Raw genomic sequence first — 18,672 nt, 5'->3', positions numbered from 1 at the left:
GAAATGATCACCTAGCTACTGGGAGATGTACCTTTCCTCCGCGTTGGCGCTTTGACGGTTTGATGCAATGCGGGATCGGCCGGCCCTTAGTGTTACAATCGAAGGGCGAGGATTCCAAAGCTGCCGTCGTCACGGGAGCCCATCCCAAATCCCACCTCTGAGAAGTTGATCCTTCCTATAGGAAGATGTCAGGCGGTTCCCACAGCTTTGTGGGATGTAAGTTGCACATACTACTAAAGGCTGCTCGGCTGTTTGGGGGAGCTCGACTCCCCCGTTATTCCCGCCGCTGTTCTACACCATGTAGTCCGATGGCATCGCCGAAACCACCGAGATGCAGCAAACGTAGCAGATCAAAGTTGACCAACGGGAGCTCAGCTAAGAGGTCTGGATTCTTGGACTGGAATCAACATCGGATAAGTTGGAGAAATTGCCAAGTCGCCGTGAGACTGATGTTTCTAGATATTTTCGTCTCACCATTCGTAATAGAGCAATAGAAGTCGTTTGGACGTGAGCTTACGAGTGCGCCTGCTACCATTGGAACAACAGCCTGTCTTGGCAATGCAAGATTAACAACAAATTGCGCATTCCCAGCCGTGTGGTCGGACAAGAGTCCGGACAAGTCTTGGTGGTTGTTGTGGCGGCAGTACGGCAAGGATTGAAGTTGATTCCACTGCACGGGCGATCACGATCTCGTCCAGCGGTTGTGCTGCACAGGCTAAGCTGCTTTCCGGCAAGACGCCCGGCTTGGCTTCCCCATACGCCGAGGCGGCACGTCCGATTCCGAAAAAAAAAAAAAAATGTTTGCCGTCTGCCCCAGCTCATTCCTACCGGCGACCGACACCGAGCTGCCGAGCTTGTTGCCGACTTAGCTCCGACGTCCGATGCCTCTGGAAGATTTGGGAAGACTTTGATATGGATATATATATATTCCCTACAACGCGCCTCTTGCGATGGCTTCTCAGACAGTGTGAGTGGGGATAGGCCTCAAAAATTACAGTGACAGAAAAGACTATAACGGCGTATTGGGCTGACCTTATCCACGCCTACTCACTGACAGCCTACCGTTGTCTCAATGATAATCTAACAGTATCGCATTCAGTGCACCTATGCAGCATGCACATGCGTCGTGGTAGTATCTAGACAATACCGGCACCTTCGCCTTCGGAGGGGTTCCGAGCCAATAAGACGGCGCTGTGTGTGACAAGAGACGGTCGCACTGCTTTCGCGCCGGCGTGACAATGAATCAGAGACTGGCCAAACCGAATTAGCAACTCGCCCATATCCTCCTTCCTATCCAGTGTTGATCGTTCTATAATTATGTCTGTAGTGTATATTTCACAGATGCGGGTATCTTATGCTGCATGCTCCGGAAATTCGCACGCCACCCGAACCAAAGGAAACAACATCCCATGCTCGCGGCTCAACCCCCCAATCTCAGCCCTCAAACCGCCGACATGCTCGATCTCACCTGATCTGACCTGACCCCAGCTCAGCTCATCTTCCCCGGTCTCCGCACCATCCTCCTGCTCCTCCTCCGCGGCGACCTTCTCAGACGCGAACCCTCCTCTTCTCCCGCTACCCCGAGATCGGCATCCTCATCCTGCCCCCTATCCACGCCGCCCTTCTCCGGCTCCCCGGCCTCCTCGCCACTCGCACCACTCCCATGCCCTCCCTCCCCCTCTCGCTCCAACCCCCCCAACCGACTTCCCCCCTCCATCCAACTGCTCCCGTCCATATCCACCAGCTGCCCTTCCCCAACCCACCCCGCCTCGACCGCGAACCTCACCACTTCCCCGGCGCAGGGGAACGACAACACCCGCCTCGGCGCCGCCGGATCCAGGTGCATCCTCAGCTCCGCAGTCTCCTTCTTAAATCGCGCCAGCTCCTTCGCGTCCCCTCGGAAATGGCGCACGAGGTAGTTGTACAGGTAGGCTAGCCACAGGACGTTGGTGTAGGGGTGGTGCTCCCGCCAGGAGATGGGCGTCCCTGAGGAAGAGGAGGATTGGCAAGGCGGGTACGGGACGGTGTGGTGTTTGGGGTCGAGGAGCAAGGGGACGCGGTCGGCGTTGATGAGGAAGGAGCGCATGGCGCGGTAGGTGTTGGTTTGGAGGGGCGCGTGGGTCGATGTGAAGAGGCTGAGGTCCTTTTCGAGGTCGTAAGCTACTATTGCCGGCGGCGCGTTGCTGGTTTGCGAGGCGGGGTCCGTGGCGCGGGAGAGGCCGTAGTCGAGGATGGTGATGTCGAGCCCGGAGAAGCCGAACCGGAGGGGGCTGGGTGAAGGTGAGGATGGCTTGGTAGTTGGGGGCCGGACACGGCGGATGCAGAGGTTGCCTTCGTGGAGGTCGCGGTGCTGGGTTTAGCAGTTAGTAAAATAGGAGTTGGGTTTCGCGGCCGGGAGGGGGGCTCACCTCGAATTCTATCAAATCTTCCGCCCGCGCCAAAGCAAGGGCAGTGTGCAGGAAAATATCCCACACCTGGCTGATTGAGGTTAACTCGAAATCCTCCAGCGCGGTGCCGGCGTCGCCCAGCTCAACGACCAAGAAGCGCGTCTCGTCGAGGTACCGGCTCGGCGAGGGATAGAACTGAAGCCGACCCGGGTCCTTGCGCTTCATCCGGCGGTGGAATGCCTGGTGCGTCTCGAGCAGCGCCTTCGGCGCCTTGCCCTTGACTACGTACCGCTCCTTATAGACGACAAAACCAGGGATGTCGGCGAGCCACTCTGAGATGCGTAGTTCGCCTAACATGTCCTCTTCTGAGTGCGGCTCCTCGTCTACCAACCCCGACCGCTCCTGCGCTTTGGTTTGTGGCTTGATGGGCGATTCGAGGCGGACAGTCTTGATGATAGAGGTGCCGTGCTCGTTGGTGATGCGGTAAACTTCGGCGTAGGATGCTTCAGCGATTTTTTCTATGCGGTCGCCAGGGAGACACACGTCGGCCCAGGTGAGGGTTCGGAGGCCATCAAAGGAGGTGTCTTCATCTTGAAAAGATTGCTCGTCTTGACGATCTCGTTCCCCCTGCTGATCTTTCAACTGCTCGTGGAGAGTGATCTCACTCTCGTTTGTCACCGGTCCTACAACGGGAGACGGCGAGCTTTCTGTTATTTGGATCTCGACTTCCTCGACTATGGTAGCTGTGTCTTTGAGTGCGACCGATGCCAGCTGTCCGACTATCTCGGTCACCTCATCGACTAACACTGCCGCCGACTCCTGGTCCGGGTTGGGGTCTGGCCCGCAGTCTCTTTTGATGGGACTTCTGGGCAACTCTGCAAAGAGCAATTCGGCCCTCGTTTTCCGGGCGGGTTTGCCATATTTGCGAACCGTAGTCATTCGTGGCATTTCGCATTCGAATTATTTGAAACCCAGCTTATAATGGAAACAACACAATCCCAACGTGAGCCGCTTGGTTCACTGCTCGGAGTTCAATGTGAGGCTTGCCTTCTAATTCGTCCAGCCGTGCTCGGTCGGTTGTCAGGGGCAACCGTGTAAAGGTCGAACTTTCCAAGGGTTAGTGGCATAGCCCGTTCCACATCACTAAGTTCATCGACATCCTCAGGAAAATATCGGAAATAATGAGTTCTTTGTATGTCAAATGATATTGCTGACATACAACCTCCGCAGCATTGTTGACCTGTGTCTGCAGGTGTTTCAGCCACCCATCGCCGCTATGTTGAAATGATGATAAATCAGCTATGTACTGGGCAGTACATATATTACCTCAGCCTTTATTTCTACGTGCTTTGATCTTTTTTATATCCCCCTCCCATTTTCATGTATTACTGAAATTTGGACCTTTACTTTGGTCGTTCATTTACAATGGGTTTGTTAAGATGAGAATCGATAAAAGCTTTTGGTTTCTATTGGGTAATATCTAGACGGCCCCGATGCGACTCGAATGGTGGGCCCCCTGCAAGAAGCACGGACACGGTGCACCGCAATAAAATTGACCTGGTCTTCGGCAACCCCAGACACGGAGCACGAACAGCTCGCAGGTCACACGACGACAACATGGCAAACGTCCTCAACAATCTCTTTGGGGGGAGCAAGTCGGAGAGTCCGGATCCCGTTCAGGGGGACTCTGGTAAGCGCCTTCACGATTTCTAATGCCACTATCCAAGACACCATGGCTGCTTGCTGGCTCTAGAAGCTGTCGAGCTACTCTCAACCTGATCGCCATTGCGAGATGCGCCATCTGTGGCGTCTGCCCATTGGCATCGCGGACTCTCTCGAGATATGCCTAGCCATTCCAGCGACTGACTTCCGACCGTCACAGACTTTGCCGACTTCTCACAGAGCGCCGACCCGTCTCCGATCCCCATCCCGCCGGAATCCAACACGCTCGGGGGCGCGCAGCCCGAGCAAACGATTCGTCCCTATACAAAGTGGTACCGCGTACACGAGCGCCACACCTTGTCTGAATTCAAGGCCGAGGGAATCATTCTGTCCGTCATTGCCGTCGCCTTGATCTTCCACCTCGTCGGCGCCCGGTTGAATCGTTCCAAGGCCAAAAAGTGGATCCGCGCTCACACCGCGCCGCTGGCCTCGGAATTCGCTGTTGTTGGCTTCGCCGGCGTGCCCGCCGCGGTTGCCGACAAGAAAGGCGACGAGCTCGTGCAGGCCCTGGCCGATTCAAATGCTCGGCAGGGCGATAGCCTCCTCAAGGAGAAGAGCTTGTTCGAGTTCGCCACCTACGCGACGGGCCGAGCCAATGTTGCTTTCCTCGACGTGAAGCTTACGCTTCTGAAGCGCTTCAACCCGCTAACCGCCCTCTTCGAGTCTGCCTTCGGCTTCTTCTTCGAGAGCTTTCCCGCGCCCCAGGATGTCGTCGAGGCCACGCTGTACCCCTTTGACGGCAAGGAGGCACTCACGGTTCCCGGTCTGCCTGGCGCCGCCGAGTTGCGCAACAAGGACAGCAAGAGCGCCTTCGACAGTTTCGTATGGGCCATTGTCCACAAGGAGCGCATGAAGCAAGTCCGCGACGACCGCTACGATGTCTCGCTTACTTTCACCAAGGACCACGCCAAGCTCCCCAGCTGGTTGACCGTTATGAGCGAGAACGCCGAGATTACCGATGCTCTGCTCACTCCCGAGTTGGCCAAGGCTGCCGAGGCGGCCGGGGATCTTTTCGAATACCTCATCATCTCCGACCAGCCTATTGAAAAGCCCAAGACGTAAGCCTAATTTAGACGGGTCATTCAGATAAATCTCGGATGCTAACAAAGCAAACAAAACAGCATTGACGAGACCACCCCGCGCAAGCGCATCTTCCTCAAGTACCGCATCCCGTCCAACAACGATTACACGTCTCTGCTGCCCATCTTCAAGTACTTCCTGCGCATTACGGACCACCTCACGCAGGTGGGCCACTTCCGCCAGGCCGTGGTTCGCAAGGTGAAGACAACGCGCGAGGAAATCGTCAAGCAGCTCCAAAAGGCCGACGAGACGAGCAAGGCCGAGGAACGCGCGCTGGAACGCGAGCGGGCAAAGAAGGCCAAGCGCGACCAGGAGCTGAATGCGCTAGACGCCAAGGGCCAGAAGAAGTATCTCGAGAAGGAGAGGGAGAAGGAGATGAGGAAGAACGTCAAGAAACAGACTGCCAGGGGGTAGGGCGATATAAAGCTTTGGATTGGAGGATGCGACTGCCTGATTAGGTTTGGGAGGCTCGGTTGACGGGTGGTAATTTGTATACTACACTGTGGCGTGTAATGGAAAAGCGTTATGAGGCAACCTTTTTTATTTAAACCCTTTTTTTTTTTTTTTTTCGCAGGTAACTGGCAGCCCTTTTTTCCTTGTCATCAAGTCTGGTTTTGTCCAAATGAGCGCAACGGCAACGCCGATGACGAGAGGTTGGCAGTGAGAATCCTACGGGAGTAATAATGAAAATACCAACGACGGCAAGAATGACTATAGAGTTATAGTCCTACAAGCCAGTTGTCCAAAGACGGAATATGGAAGCTTTTGATAAACCCATCACTGTCCGAGGTAGGTGGCTGGGCATATGATCTTACAAAAACCTCGGTCAAAAACGGCCAGAACCACTACTGCCCCTGCTCGTCCTTGGCCAGGATATCCTCGACCCGCTTGATCTTCTGTTGTGCTGTTTGCGCCTTGTCGGTCCTATTCGAGGTTGTTGTGTCAGCCTGCCCTTCCTCCCCGCCTCGTTGATCCGACGTCTGATTGACCAAGGGAGGCCAATCCGACAGGAAACTCACCGACTACCAACGCGCATCGACGTCTGGATTCTGACGGCGCCTGTCCGGTGGACCATCGAGTGGGCCTGTCCGACGACTTTCATAACCTCGTCCCAGCTGCCTTCTATATTGGGGGGAGTTAGTGAGAAGCCAACTCAGACCGACAGCCAGAAGTCCCGGGGGGGGAGGTACTGACCAACTGTTGTCCCAGCCGAATGCAGGGTAAAGGGCAGCCCGCTGGCCTTGAGCACCTTCTGTACCTCAGCGACCTCCTTTGCAACTGAGACATTGCCGGTTCCGATCTAGCAGTGGACGGTGTAAGTCAGAAATGCACAAGAAGAAGGTTTACAGAGTCAAATTGTAAGGATGTGATGCTGGCCGTGCGAGCTATACACCCTCCACGGAAAGAGACATCGATGTGTCCAGATCCAGGTAGCTAGGCGCTTCAAGGGAGCAAACTTACAGGAACGAGGCAGAAGTCGACATAACACTGAGCCGGTGTTTCAATGCTGGAATAGTCGACAGAGCTCATTTTGTCACGATGTGCGGTAAATGACAGATATCTGCCTGCTGAGGAATTGGGGAATGTATGACGGGCCTTGCGTGCAAACGTCGGGGTGGAATAATAGAATCGGTGGAGAGACCGTTTTTGGGATGATAGTTGGAAGAGGGTTCTTGGAGGAGACATTTTCTCGGTAAGTGTCGTCGAGAAAACGGAGGGGTAATCTTGCAAGTTCCTACGTAAGGCTTCGTATAAGTGACGTCCCACTTACGGCGTTGCTAGCCAGCACTCAGTGAGAGGAACAGCGTATAAATACTCTTACAGATCTCCCACCTATTTTTTCCTGGGTAATTTCACTATAGCAGTACGTAAGTATTACGAGAGAACAATTGCCCTAGACGAGGCGTTAACAACTGCATAATAACGTGGCTCGAGCATTGAGACGTCCTCTTGGCGGAGAGCGCTCACCGTCTCTGTTAGTGGCAATAGCATGTCCTCGAAGACGAGACGTATTTTATCGGGAAGCGCAAGCGCAAAGTCATTCGTCTCGAAACCAAATCATACCCGGGACGCAAATGGCACCGCACCGAAAGGCCAGACAAGCAGGCCGTCTTGGCATCTCTCGTAGCATTGACACGCTCGCCAGAGAAAGGCAAAAGATACATCCCAAACTTCCAAGGAACACCAAGAGAAGACGGAAATAAATCCCAATCTTCGGCTTGAGAAGTCATATTCCATATCCCACTCTTGCGCCATCCCCCCTCCAGAGTCGTGAAACGCTAAATGCAGCAGAACCTCCGTCCATCTTCACCGCGAGACGCACTCAGCACCAAACACAGCCGCACTCCCAACGCCCAGCCCTCCTAGAGCCGTCAAACCCCAGACGAGCGCAGCCGATTCCCAGTCAAAGTCATCATCCGGAACGACATCGCCCAGCTCCGCTTCTGCCTTCACTTCCCGCGTCGGTTCGTACGTCTCATCCTCGATAACCTCCTCCTTCTCCAGTTCCGGCTCCGGCTCCGGCTCCGGCTCCGGCTTGACCTTGCGCGGACGACCTCGGCGCCTCGGTGGCGGCTGCGCATTCTCAATAGGCCCATCAGAGCTACTAATGCTTGACACGCTCATCTTTTTAGGCCGGCCGCGACGCCGCAGGGTCATCCCGAGCGGGGGTACCGACTTCGGTGATTCCTCGCGGACAGAGGGCTCGGGCTCGGATTTCATAGTCGCTTCGCCCGGGCCTTTAACAAACGACACCGTATCTGGCGCGGCGCGGCGAATCGGCAATGCCGATTGGAGCATCTTGCTCACGTCGACCGCACGGATAGCAGCCCACAAGCCCAAGCTTAGGGCGCACAAGAGAACGTCCTTGCCGGCGGCGGCAACTACGGGATGGTCGGCCATGGAGCCTAGGACTCTCTCGACCGCTGTTGCGCTCCGCTCCCATTGTGACCTCTTCTCCGTGTCAAAAGGTATCTTGATGCTGTGCCGGTGCTTGTAAGACCCAGGGAGGTTGTAAAACAAGCCTGATGTAGTGGTCTTGAGGTGGAGCAGAACGCTTGCGACGGAGATCACGTTGAAGAGCTTGGTGATGCCGCGGTAAGCATTGTGCGGGTCGGAATGGACTGTGCCCCAGGAATTTGGGGCAACGGCCGGTAGTATCAACGGTGCAAGTGTTAGCACCTTGTTTACGGCAACCGCCGTTGGAAACCACGCTGTCCCTGCCGTAAAGGGGAGCCAGGCGATAGCCACGTAATTCAGGACTAATGGGGTGAGGAGCAGGGAAAGTTTCGGAAACCAGTTATTCGGCTTACGTGGGATCAACAAATCCAGAAATTGGGGCGAGCTGCCGATTTCAGTGCGTGGCCTCTAGGGGATTGGGACGGGGCGGCATACCTTGGCTTAGCAACCAGATTTGGCGATGGTGTTAAGAGCAGGGCAACATAAAATAGGTTCTGGGCAAAAGAAAGGCTGGTGAGATGGGGAAGGAGAGCGTATGCCCAGAGGTGCGGGATCCTCCGTCGACGTCCCTCAATGGCCAGTAGCGTGGTCCATGATGCCGTTGCAAGATCCAACTGCTGGCCCCACCACAGCCTCCGAGACTTCTCAGCGATTATCTCCAGGGCATCAAGATAGATTGGCGTGTCACTCAGCCAGCGCCTAATGTGTAAATCAGACGCATTCGTGCCGTTCGCACTCGTGGCGTGGCTCTCGGATAGCCTGGTCTCGCATTAGGGATATCCCAATCACATCAAGGCGCGAAGGATGGGGACGTACCAGTCTGGGACTTCGATGCCTCTCTCAGAAGCCCATACCTTATACGAGAGAGTGAGATGGGCCCAGGCTGATGTGATAGCAAACACCAGGCCAAGCGCTGCGAGACTGCCGAAGGTGGTCGTGAGCTTTGACCGCTGCGCGATACGGTGCCGGGTATCATGAGCCGGGCCTAGGGCTTTCTGTGATCGGTAAAGGCTCACTCCGACGGTGTAAGAGAGGTAAGCCGCTGCAGTGCCGTGTGATGCTGCCAAGAGCAGAGGAAGATACCTGAAGGATCGCGTGGTCAGTTCCCACCTCCTTGGGGCCTCTGCGAATCAACAGACGTGCTGCATACCCTGGTTCTTTTTCAACTGCGACAGGCGCCATATTGTTTGGTCATGCGAATAGTTTCATACAGGAAAATTTCTGACAGATTCAGGTAGCCATGTGAAAAGCTCAAATAACTCGGAGTCCCGGATGCTATGGAGGGAGTCGCGTCCTGATTCCCGTGGAATAATATGCCCCTGCTATGACGACAACAGTAAGTGCTCTTATCTTATCCGGACACTGGGCTGCCCCACCTGCCCACTACAGGGCTGAGCACGACAAGGGGTGCGTCACCCCAGAACGGATTACGTTACGCAATACAATGGGTACCTCTGTTTATGTCTGTAACTGAGGGGAACCCACATTGAATTCTCTCCGGCCAAATGTTATGTTCTTCCAAATCCAATCGACTCCGGCCCCTAACGTGGGATCATCCAGGAGAGATTCTTAAACTTTGCCGCTGAAACGCATCTTTCATTGTTACAACCCCGATTCCATGCAGTTGTCTATATGAGGTGGCACTGGAATCAAGGATCTGACGACGTTGCGCTGCTACAATTTCGTGTGCTCACGTATCCACTCATCCTCAACCAGCTCCCTTGCTGAGCTGCGCTTCTCCGGCTCCCACTGCAACATCTTGCGCATTAGGCGCAGAAAGCGCTCTTTTTGCTCCCCCTCTAAGCTTGTCTCTCTTTCCTCCAAGGGAATCTGGGCCGGCAGGGGAATTCCTCCGGAAAACGTTCCTGAATAGTTGTGCTGTAAGCGGTGATGCTGGGTGTCAAACAATCCCGCTTTGAACTCACCGCCATCCGAAAAGAACTTGTGGCTGAGATTGCCCCGAGCAAGAAGATCTTGTGGCGGCGGACCAAGCAGTGCTATCATCTCGGCCAGGTGCGCCCTGCTCCGGTAGGCCTGATGTTCTGGATCCTGGCCGGTAAATAGGTGCCCGCCCTCGAGAACGTCCCAAATCTTTGATTTGAGTTAGTGTGCAACTTGTGTGGAAGTTTAACGAACGCTGCTTACCATGCAACCTGCGTTCCAAATGTCAATCGCGTGCGTCCACGGGACTTCTAGAATGACCTCGGGTGCCCGGTAGATGTTGGGTTGAACATCTTCGGTGTGCTCCCTATCTCCGAGAACGGCAGAGCCAAGGTCGCAGAGAACAGGGGCACCCCATTCCTTAGGCATTCGGACCTCGCGGGACATATAGATTGTTCTCCCGTCTACCTCCTTTCGGGGACAGGGATTTCGTAGCTCCTGCTGTTCAAAATCGCTAAATACTGTGTCATCGTGAATGCCAAACATGATGTTGTCAGCCTTGATATCTAATGTGCCCGTCAGTAGTGAGCAAACGACCCATATAGCTCGTATAATCACCAGTATGTATAATGTTGCACTCCGTGTGCAAGAAGTCTAAAGCTAAGAAGAGGCGCTTGAGAATAAAAGCCAGGACTGGGACTGGCAATCTCCTCACCGGATTCCGGTGGAGAAATGTCAGCACGCTTTCCCACAAGGGCCGATGGACAAGGCACCGATGGCTCCCAATAGGGCCATCAACATCAAAAGAATCGAGCAGCGATCTGACCGCATTGCAGCCGGGGTGGTTCTTGTAACCCTTGTGGATGAGTTTGTAGGTGTTGATCTCATCGTCCAGCTGTTCGCCCATAGATTCTGCGTTGATAAAGAGCTTGAGGGCCACATGACGACGGTGATTATATTGATCGAGATTTAGTAGAGCTTGATAAGCGGCCCGAGGTATTGATAGGCAACATCGTACTAGAGGCCATGAGGATCTCACCTTAAGTCACGCGCAAGCTAAACGGTCGAGCTGGCGCCAAATCCAAGCTTGCCGACGATCTGGTAGCGGTCGTGAAGAATCTCCCCTATGCGAGCAGGATAATACCGTGATGCAACATAGTCCGGAAAAGTCTCTTCCTCGAGCTTTTGGTTCGGGGGTATCTTTGGGAAGTTTGGATTGGAGAAATCGAGTGGCTTCCACACGCATCCAAGTCTGGACAGCCGGCGAAATAGCGATGGCATCGTCTAGTCTGGCCCATGATAGCCTAACCGCAAACAAAGGTTCAAGGATTAGGGCGCAAATACACCAAGGACGCTGGAATCGGTCCGCGGCTGATGCGGTGTACTCTCAAGCTGCTGAGGACCGTTTGAACGGGCGCGCCGGGTCTCGTGCACTCTCTGGGCGGGCCCACATACACCCAGCCAATCAGAGGATAGATGCTAGCCGAAACAAATCAAGCACTAATTGGATGCCAGTTACAAAATCACTACCTACCTATCGACTGCACAAGTTTGAAGTCACATATTGCCGTAGCGGGGCAGACAGCATCTTAGACCCTAATGTCGAGTTGGATGCATTGGTGTCCACCTAGCAGCGCTTGAAGTCCGTTGTGGATTAATTTTTGGTGTGGGTGGTGAGGCAACCGAGCAACCGCGGCCTGCTTCGCCTCCATTTCCGTTCGCAGCCACCACAGTCCAATGAGTGAAACATCCAGTCTGGAACAACTGCCGTAGCTGCAGGCCTCAGTGCCTCAAACTGTATCTTCGTCACGATGGGGCACCTATCGGTTCATAATAAATACCTGATATTGCTTGCCGCTGCAACCGCGCTCATTGAACGAGTTACAACGGGTGTAACTCGTAGAATTATATATTGTGCGATGAGTCCATGTTGTAGATAGTCACTGTGCACAACACCTCGAATATTCACTCGCTTATTTCATCCGATGGTTACTGGAACTATCTTGCAGTATACTATCGGATAATACCTTCCGCGCCCCATTTTCTGAGTAATGAACAGCGGCATTTCTAAACTCGGAAGGCAGCAACTCTTTGTTATACCCGAGCCATTTTGTTAACCGTCGACTGGCTGTGCTGAAAGCTCTAGACATAGTTCATCTGCTAACAACGGACTAGAAAGTCGGTGAGATTGAATCCATCGAGATTTTGTAAGCCACTGAATCTCTCGTTGTTGTGTTTCGCATGCTCACGTGTCCGCATCCAGGCACCGCAACGATGGCTCCAGCCCTGTCCATCAATCTTGCTTCAACCCCGATGACAAGGAGCTCGTCATTAGCGCCCGGATTACACCAGCTGATGGGAGCAAGCCAAAAACGCACCACATTTATGTCAATGGCACCGGTACAATCAAGAAAGGTGACAAACGAGAGTACTCTACCTCAGCGCGGTCATTGCCGGGGAATGTGTGGGGCCTCGGTGGTCCTAGCGTGGACCTGGATAACGATCACGGCACTTCGGTGGTGAAATAACACGCGAAAGATGGTGGAAACCCTATATACCTATTCTTCCTAGAAAAAAAATTGGGTTGATAAAAAGTTAGTCAAATCAAATGAAACACTTAGGCAATCATTTCGACCCCGGTTTGTTGCGACAACATAAGATCAAGGAAATTTCCGTGATATTACTACTGAAGTGTCTTTCAATGACATGGGAAGCAAGCTATGTGATTACATAATATTGTGCAGTATGGTTACTCGTTATGTACAAGGATTAGCTTTGAAACCAACCCTAGGCAGCGCTAAATTAGCGGCGGCCCGCCGTCGCGGAGCCCGGACGGAACTTTCGATCATCGCCAGACGGGCACAACCCGGATCCGGTCTTTGCGCTCGGCAGCAGCCCGCCAACAGCCGACGACTTGCATATTGCAAATCCCAGGATTTACTCAAGGTACAGACAACATGTACCACCTTGCCAAGGGCCTCTACCGGCTGGCGACGAGCAAGGAAGGTAAGCGCATCAACCTTCCCCCCCTCCACCTACCAATTGATTGTCCTAATAAGAACAACAACCATAACAGAGTACTCCGTCCTCCTGCTCGGCCTCGACAACGCCGGCAAGACCACATTCCACGAACAAGTAAAATCCATCTTCCTCCCAGACAATCCCTCCCCGAAGCTCAAAACAGTCCCCACCGTCGGACAGAACGTCTCCACCATCGTCCTGCCCGACATGTACCTCAAGATCTGGGACGTCGGCGGCCAGCTGTCGCTCCGCAAGCTCTGGCAGAGCTACTACGCCTCGTGCCACGCCATCGTCTTCATCATCGACAGCACCGACATCGGCGACGGCAGCCTCGAGCACGACAGCACCGGCCGCCTGGAGGAGTGCCGCCTCGTGCTGGAGGACGTGCTGCAGAACTCCGAGGCCGAAGGGGTGCCGCTGCTGATCCTGGCCAACAAGCAGGACCGGGAGGACTGCGTCGAGGTGGTGCGCATCAAGGAGGGGCTGGTGAAGCGGGTCTTTGAGGGGGAGAAGTCGGGCGGGATCAGGGATTCGCGGGTGCTGCCTGTCTCGGCGCTGACGGGGACCGGCGTGCAGGAGGCGGTGGATTGGGTCCGGTCGAGGGTCAAATGGAATAAGGAGAGCCGGCCGCCCGTCATGAGGTGAAGCGGGCCGAGGATTAGGCCGTGGTTCCTGCCTGGGAGTGACGACAGGTTTGATTCAACATGGGCGGGGGTCGGATCCGAGAGGACAGACGGCTGGGGAGGTCACCTCCAGGGCCCCTGTGTCCGGGCCTGAAGCTGCGAGGTCGAGCCGGTGGCAATACGGCCTCTGCCCATTGGTTTTGATACGTACATCGTGAGAGTGGACGTGAGTAGGGGTCAGATTTGGATTATCATGACCCGAGAGTCGACGGCTGGAAAGATTACCGGGGCCAGGCAGACTGTCCTCGGAAAGATTGCGCGGTCCGGGATTCAGCTTGAGAGGCCAACTCTCTCAGCCTCCTACACGGTTGGATGACGGTCGCGGCGCTCATGGCAAGGCGTGTTAGATTGGGGTATATGGTGGACCAGGATACCCAGAGGATACCGCATCCCCAAGGTTGATCCTGTGAAAAGGCCTCTTGATGCGCCATGCCACTTGTCTACTGAAACGCAAAGCATAGAATAGATACCCATCCTTATTTTGCCCCATCAACTGTCATGGTAGCATCTTACATGGCTCTCGCAGACGCCCAATCCAAAAGGGCCCTATCTTCATCCAATCCGGCCTGCTCTCTCTGCACTCACACCTATTTCAGCCTCTAGTCTATGGGGGCTGCGAATAATTGTTCATCCAAGTCCAGTGTAATCTCATCAGGCGTTCATACCTTGGGCTGCACTCCCACTGCATGCTCTACGGTATCCTTCCGGGGACAAGCTCCCCTGACTTCTGAGGCCCGTAGATAGGTTGCCCGTGAACGCCGCTCCAGCTCCCAAACCAAATCTTTGTCAACGGCTCAGCCGGCCGTGGGTATCTCGTATTGACACTGATCCTAGCCCGCGCCTTGTTTTGTTCAAACCCTCATCTATCATTCTCGGCCTTCAACTCGGCCATCAACCCCCCTTTATCCCTCCGCTTGAAATCCTCCGACAATTTCCTATCCACCAACGCCGAAAACTCCTTGGCCTTTGTCAGCGCCACACTGGTGCACTGCAGTAGCGCGACCGCCTCGACCGGCGTACCCCCCAACTTCGCAATCTGACAGATCTCCCCATGCCGATTCAAACTGACCGTACAGCTGCCCACCCGCACCTGCTCCTCAATCCAGGTAGCATCCAGCAGCGCGATCTCCCCTTCCTCCCCGAAGAAGCTCCACGTCACGCAGAACGGCGAGTGCAGCCAGCTGAGCGGCACGGGCTCCCGCTCCGCGGGCGTGTACACGGTCAGCACGCCGCCCTCCATGCTCGTGTCCGGCTTGCGGAAGTGGCGCAGGCTCGCGACGACGGCGAGGCACGACGCGTCGATCAGGTTGCCGTCGTGCGAGAGCACGTGCACGTCGACACGGACGGACCAGCATTTCTGCCCGGCCACGAGGCAGAGCGATTCCGTGTCGAGGGCGCCCGAGCGGCGGACCGTCTTCTCAAGCAGGCGCGACAGGAGGACTTCGGTCTCGGTGGGCCGGTTGACTTCGAAGGCGGGCGAGGTCATGGGGCTGAGCTCGGTCGCGATGGTGAAGATGCCGTCGAGGGGCCGGTCCGCGTAGGGGACGGTTACTTCGGCGGAGGCTTTGGCGAGGACTCTGAGAGGCGCGTTAGTAAGGGGTTGATTCGGGCTGAGCAAACAATTCTTTGAAGGGTGTACCTCGTCTTGCCTAGCGTCACATTGGCGACTCCATATTGGTCCCCGAAGGAGAGCTCTATGGGCCGGTATTGATCAAACTGGCGGCCGTCGAGCCGGAGATCTTCTTGTAATGCTTGTAAGACAAATTGCTTCTCATTGAGAGAAGGCTCAGCTTCTCGCGGCATCTTGGGTTAGTATTTGTGCTTTGACAACAGGGAGGTTGCTTGGAATTGAAGATGGTCTATTTGTCTAGAGCTGTAGAGGGGCAGCTTTCTGCCACCCTAGACCGCCAAATTTTAGTGGATTCTGCCGCTTGTATCATGGGCGGTCAGGGCGTAACGTAACTAAACCGACAACCTGCCATTGCTCGTGCACCCTTGCGACTCGTTCCACCAAACCGGTGACGCCTCTCACATTTGACCTGCTTACACCCTTTATTTGAGCGAAGCAGTAAACCGAATTGATCCCGCAAGATGACTACAGCCCACAGGCCTACATTCGACCCGGTAAGCACGGCGCGACTGCGGTACAGAATGCTCTTCTTCACCTCGCTAACACCACTCCCAGGCTCGCGGGAAAGAAGCACTTCGCGGACCAGCCTACCATCAGCGCCTCCTCCCAGCGTACACACAGCTCAAGTTCAGGTATGCGGCGGCGCCATCATTAACCTCTTATGAGTTACTAACCTCCGCAGACAACCCGGCCAAGGCGGCGAAGCCGATCGCTCAACCCGCGATCTGCGTGCTGAGCTCGAAGCCGCCGAGGCGGCGCACTACGCCAAGCTCAAGGGCGCGCCCGTCCCCGGCGCCTCCTCTTCGGATAACAACAATGGCGCGGAATCGTCAGCCGCGCCTAAGCGACCGCTAGCGCTAGCATCCCGCTCTGACGATGACGATGGGGGACAGGGAGGGGAAGAGGAGGATCCGGAAGCCAAACGAAGACGAATCCTAGAAGAATCGCGAGACATAGACGCCGACGACAGCGATGAGGCAGAAGACGACGACAATGATAGTAGCGACGACGACAGCGACGACGAGGAGGCCGAACTGCAGCGGGAGCTGGAGCGGGTTAGGCGCGAGCGGGCCGAGAAGAGGGAGCGGGAGGAACGCGAAAAGCAGGCGGCCGAGCAGGAGGCGCGCGAGCGCGACATTGCGCTCGGCAACCCGCTGCTAAATAAACCTGATTTTACTATGAAGCGGCGGTGGGATGATGACGTGGTGTTCAAGAACCAGGCCAGGGGGACTGAGGAGAAGGGGAAGAGGAAAGAGTTTATCAATGTGGGTAATTTCCATCCAAGGGCTTTGACCATGACGCTAATTATGATGTAGGATCTACTTCGTTCCGATTTCCACAAGAGGTTCATGAACAAGTATGTCCGTTGAAAGGTGCAGCGAGCGGCAAAGATACCCTGGAGCATTTTGGTTTGCGGCTGGCATGTATTACTGTATACGGATCACAAGCGACAGAGCTTAGACCGGACATATCTGCACCGGCAATTACTTAGACGCTTTAGCCACCAGAGTTCCTGTGCCAGGCTGAGAAGTGCGAACAGCCAACTTCCATACCCTGACCGGTTATGCCCTGTTTAGTAGTTCCTATCGGGTCGAAACTATCATAACATGTGAAGAGAAAGAAACGCAAAAAATGGGGAAAAAAGAAGAAAGCGTTGGAGCACCTCTCTGTATGGCACAGACTAGCCACCACCGACTTGTTTAAGCGTTGTAGCAATTCCTAGTACCCCATGTACCGATTTCTCACACCTAGATAGAGATCGCTATGTCGAATGGGTACCGCCGCATGGAGCAGCTGTCCCCATTAAACCTGGAACATCGATCCCCCCTTAACTAGCTCACACACCAGGCCACCTAACCCCTTTCCACCATCCACCCTCATTACCAACTTCACCCCCAAACATCAGACCTCATCTCCCCTTCTTCCCCTCGTCCAACCCCCCAGCAGCAGCTGCTGCTGCCGCAAATGCCCCCTGGATTGCCCTTGCGCTCTGATAAAGCAGCACTATCCTAATGTCAGCCCCGCCATACGCATAGCCTTTCAAAACCCCGAGACAGCTGGAACAAGAAAAAGAGGACTCACCCCCAGGCACAACCGCCCACGGCGCGTTCATGCCCGCATAGTACCCCCAATAATACTGCCACTCGGGCCGGCTGTACGACAGGCCGCGCATGTGCTCCGCGAAGCCGCACGTCCCGTAGTAGAGGGCAACGCCGTACAGGTGGCCGACGCAGACGACGGTCTGGAGGAGGTGGCGGGCGCCATGCTGGCTGCTGCGGCGGCGGCTGTGGTGTTCTGATGCGGATGTGGCGATGAGCAGGGCGGTGAGGAAGGAGAGGGGGCCCCAGATTAACTTTATTTGTGGAGGTGGTTAGTTAATGATTCTGCTTGGAGGAGGGGGCAAGGGGGGCAGGTACGGTTGTAAGCATCTCGATGCAGAGCATGAATGGGTCCGAGGTGAGATAGCGCGAGTCAGAGAGGGAGTATTCCTTCCACGCTTGGGAGAAGATGGATTGGGATGCGGGGATGGAGGCGTGATGGAGGACGAAGTAGCCTGGTGTTTTTTGTCTGTTAGGGAGGAAATTGGATCCGAGTAAAGGAGGCAGCTATATGATGTACCTTCAAAGAAGCAGTGAAGGAACCCGCCTGGTAATGAGTTAGCGTGCCGTATTAGCTGCCGCGATGAAGCGGGATGGGAGAGGGAGAAATAGAGGAGCAACTTACATAGCGTGAACCAGCCAATAGTCAGCTGCTCTGCCCTCTTCAGACCCGGGCTATACCATTTTGCCAGCGAGACACAGGCGAGAGTGAAGACACCGACGATACCGCCAAACGCTCCGATGATGACCGGGATAGGGGTGCTGTTGGGTGCATATCCCGGGATGACGGAGTCCTGGGGGTAGTAAGGGTGGCCCTGTGTGTAGGTCATGGTGTTTCCGGCCATGGTAGTCTTGTCCTGGACGAGGGAGGCTTATGGCCACTTACGGACGTGGAAGATGGCAATGTCGACAAATATTGCTGATGGGGAAGGGAAGTGTGCTTGATGGGGAACAATGCAGGGAAACGAGATAAATTAGCTTGGTGCACAGGTCATAACGCCAGTAATGTCGTTGCCATATCAGTTAATCCGCCGGGGGTCACAAAGGTCCGATTGTGCACTCGGTTGACCTGCCGCATGAGTGGTGTTGTGGCACTCAAAATCCTAGTGGAGTTGGTGATCTTCGTGTCGCGTCCAATCCCTGCCACCCCTGGACGCTAAACGGGTACGGTTCCCGGAACCGGACGATCAGATGGATGTAATTATGCTTAA

General features: G+C 54.9%; 11 protein-coding genes across 11 annotated transcripts; 4 read left to right on the top strand and 7 right to left on the bottom strand.

Moving 5' to 3' along the window:
* Positions 1-1,489: 1,489 nt before the first annotated feature.
* On the bottom strand, positions 1,490-3,335 carry MFIFM68171_10653 (uncharacterized protein; the record flags this gene model as incomplete). Its single annotated transcript, XM_071066072.1, has 2 exons — positions 1,490-2,350; positions 2,409-3,335. 2 exons carry the CDS (start codon positions 3,333-3,335, stop codon positions 1,490-1,492), a joined length of 1,788 nt encoding a protein of 595 aa, XP_070922173.1.
* Positions 3,336-4,004: 669 nt separating this feature from the next.
* On the top strand, positions 4,005-5,603 carry MFIFM68171_10652 (uncharacterized protein; the record flags this gene model as incomplete). Its single annotated transcript, XM_071066071.1, has 3 exons — positions 4,005-4,077; positions 4,270-5,167; positions 5,231-5,603. 3 exons carry the CDS (start codon positions 4,005-4,007, stop codon positions 5,601-5,603), a joined length of 1,344 nt encoding a protein of 447 aa, XP_070922172.1.
* A 431-nt stretch (positions 5,604-6,034) lies between these two features.
* Positions 6,035-6,719, bottom strand: ECM15 (UPF0045 protein M15; the record flags this gene model as incomplete). Its single annotated transcript, XM_071066070.1, has 4 exons — positions 6,035-6,113; positions 6,209-6,311; positions 6,384-6,489; positions 6,651-6,719. The coding sequence occupies 4 exons, from the start codon at positions 6,717-6,719 to the stop codon at positions 6,035-6,037; spliced, it is 357 nt and encodes a 118-aa protein (XP_070922171.1).
* A 777-nt stretch (positions 6,720-7,496) lies between these two features.
* MFIFM68171_10650 (uncharacterized protein) lies at positions 7,497-9,329 on the bottom strand (the record flags this gene model as incomplete). Its single annotated transcript, XM_071066069.1, has 4 exons — positions 7,497-8,532; positions 8,583-8,906; positions 8,964-9,230; positions 9,298-9,329. The coding sequence occupies 4 exons, from the start codon at positions 9,327-9,329 to the stop codon at positions 7,497-7,499; spliced, it is 1,659 nt and encodes a 552-aa protein (XP_070922170.1).
* A 492-nt stretch (positions 9,330-9,821) lies between these two features.
* Positions 9,822-10,935, bottom strand: MFIFM68171_10649 (uncharacterized protein; the record flags this gene model as incomplete). Its single annotated transcript, XM_071066068.1, has 4 exons — positions 9,822-10,012; positions 10,073-10,238; positions 10,293-10,594; positions 10,647-10,935. The coding sequence occupies 4 exons, from the start codon at positions 10,933-10,935 to the stop codon at positions 9,822-9,824; spliced, it is 948 nt and encodes a 315-aa protein (XP_070922169.1).
* Positions 10,936-11,084: 149 nt separating this feature from the next.
* Positions 11,085-11,309, bottom strand: MFIFM68171_10648 (uncharacterized protein; the record flags this gene model as incomplete). Its single annotated transcript, XM_071066067.1, has 1 exon — positions 11,085-11,309. One exon carries the CDS (start codon positions 11,307-11,309, stop codon positions 11,085-11,087), a length of 225 nt encoding a protein of 74 aa, XP_070922168.1.
* A 530-nt stretch (positions 11,310-11,839) lies between these two features.
* Positions 11,840-12,556, top strand: MFIFM68171_10647 (uncharacterized protein; the record flags this gene model as incomplete). The annotated part of the gene is made up of 3 exons (XM_071066066.1): positions 11,840-11,920; positions 12,204-12,235; positions 12,292-12,556. The coding sequence occupies 3 exons, from the start codon at positions 11,840-11,842 to the stop codon at positions 12,554-12,556; spliced, it is 378 nt and encodes a 125-aa protein (XP_070922167.1).
* A 429-nt stretch (positions 12,557-12,985) lies between these two features.
* On the top strand, positions 12,986-13,694 carry ARL3 (ADP-ribosylation factor protein 3; the record flags this gene model as incomplete). Its single annotated transcript, XM_071066065.1, has 2 exons — positions 12,986-13,034; positions 13,105-13,694. 2 exons carry the CDS (start codon positions 12,986-12,988, stop codon positions 13,692-13,694), a joined length of 639 nt encoding a protein of 212 aa, XP_070922166.1.
* Positions 13,695-14,591: 897 nt separating this feature from the next.
* RRP45 (3'-5'-exoribonuclease) lies at positions 14,592-15,535 on the bottom strand (the record flags this gene model as incomplete). Its single annotated transcript, XM_071066064.1, has 2 exons — positions 14,592-15,309; positions 15,372-15,535. The coding sequence occupies 2 exons, from the start codon at positions 15,533-15,535 to the stop codon at positions 14,592-14,594; spliced, it is 882 nt and encodes a 293-aa protein (XP_070922165.1).
* A 288-nt stretch (positions 15,536-15,823) lies between these two features.
* Positions 15,824-16,732, top strand: CWC15 (complexed with cef1p; the record flags this gene model as incomplete). Its single annotated transcript, XM_071066063.1, has 4 exons — positions 15,824-15,856; positions 15,918-15,994; positions 16,045-16,627; positions 16,679-16,732. The coding sequence occupies 4 exons, from the start codon at positions 15,824-15,826 to the stop codon at positions 16,730-16,732; spliced, it is 747 nt and encodes a 248-aa protein (XP_070922164.1).
* A 539-nt stretch (positions 16,733-17,271) lies between these two features.
* Positions 17,272-18,306, bottom strand: MFIFM68171_10643 (uncharacterized protein; the record flags this gene model as incomplete). Its single annotated transcript, XM_071066062.1, has 5 exons — positions 17,272-17,366; positions 17,445-17,715; positions 17,780-17,916; positions 17,982-18,008; positions 18,087-18,306. The coding sequence occupies 5 exons, from the start codon at positions 18,304-18,306 to the stop codon at positions 17,272-17,274; spliced, it is 750 nt and encodes a 249-aa protein (XP_070922163.1).
* Positions 18,307-18,672: the final 366 nt, after the last annotated feature.

Source organism: Madurella fahalii, assembly GCF_045866475.1.
Source record: "Madurella fahalii IFM 68171 DNA, scaffold_6, whole genome shotgun sequence".
In the NCBI taxonomy this organism is placed as follows: Eukaryota; Fungi; Ascomycota; class Sordariomycetes; order Sordariales; genus Madurella; species Madurella fahalii.
The sequence above is the reverse complement of the archived record's forward strand: the minus strand, read 5'-3'. Positions and strand labels throughout refer to the sequence as shown.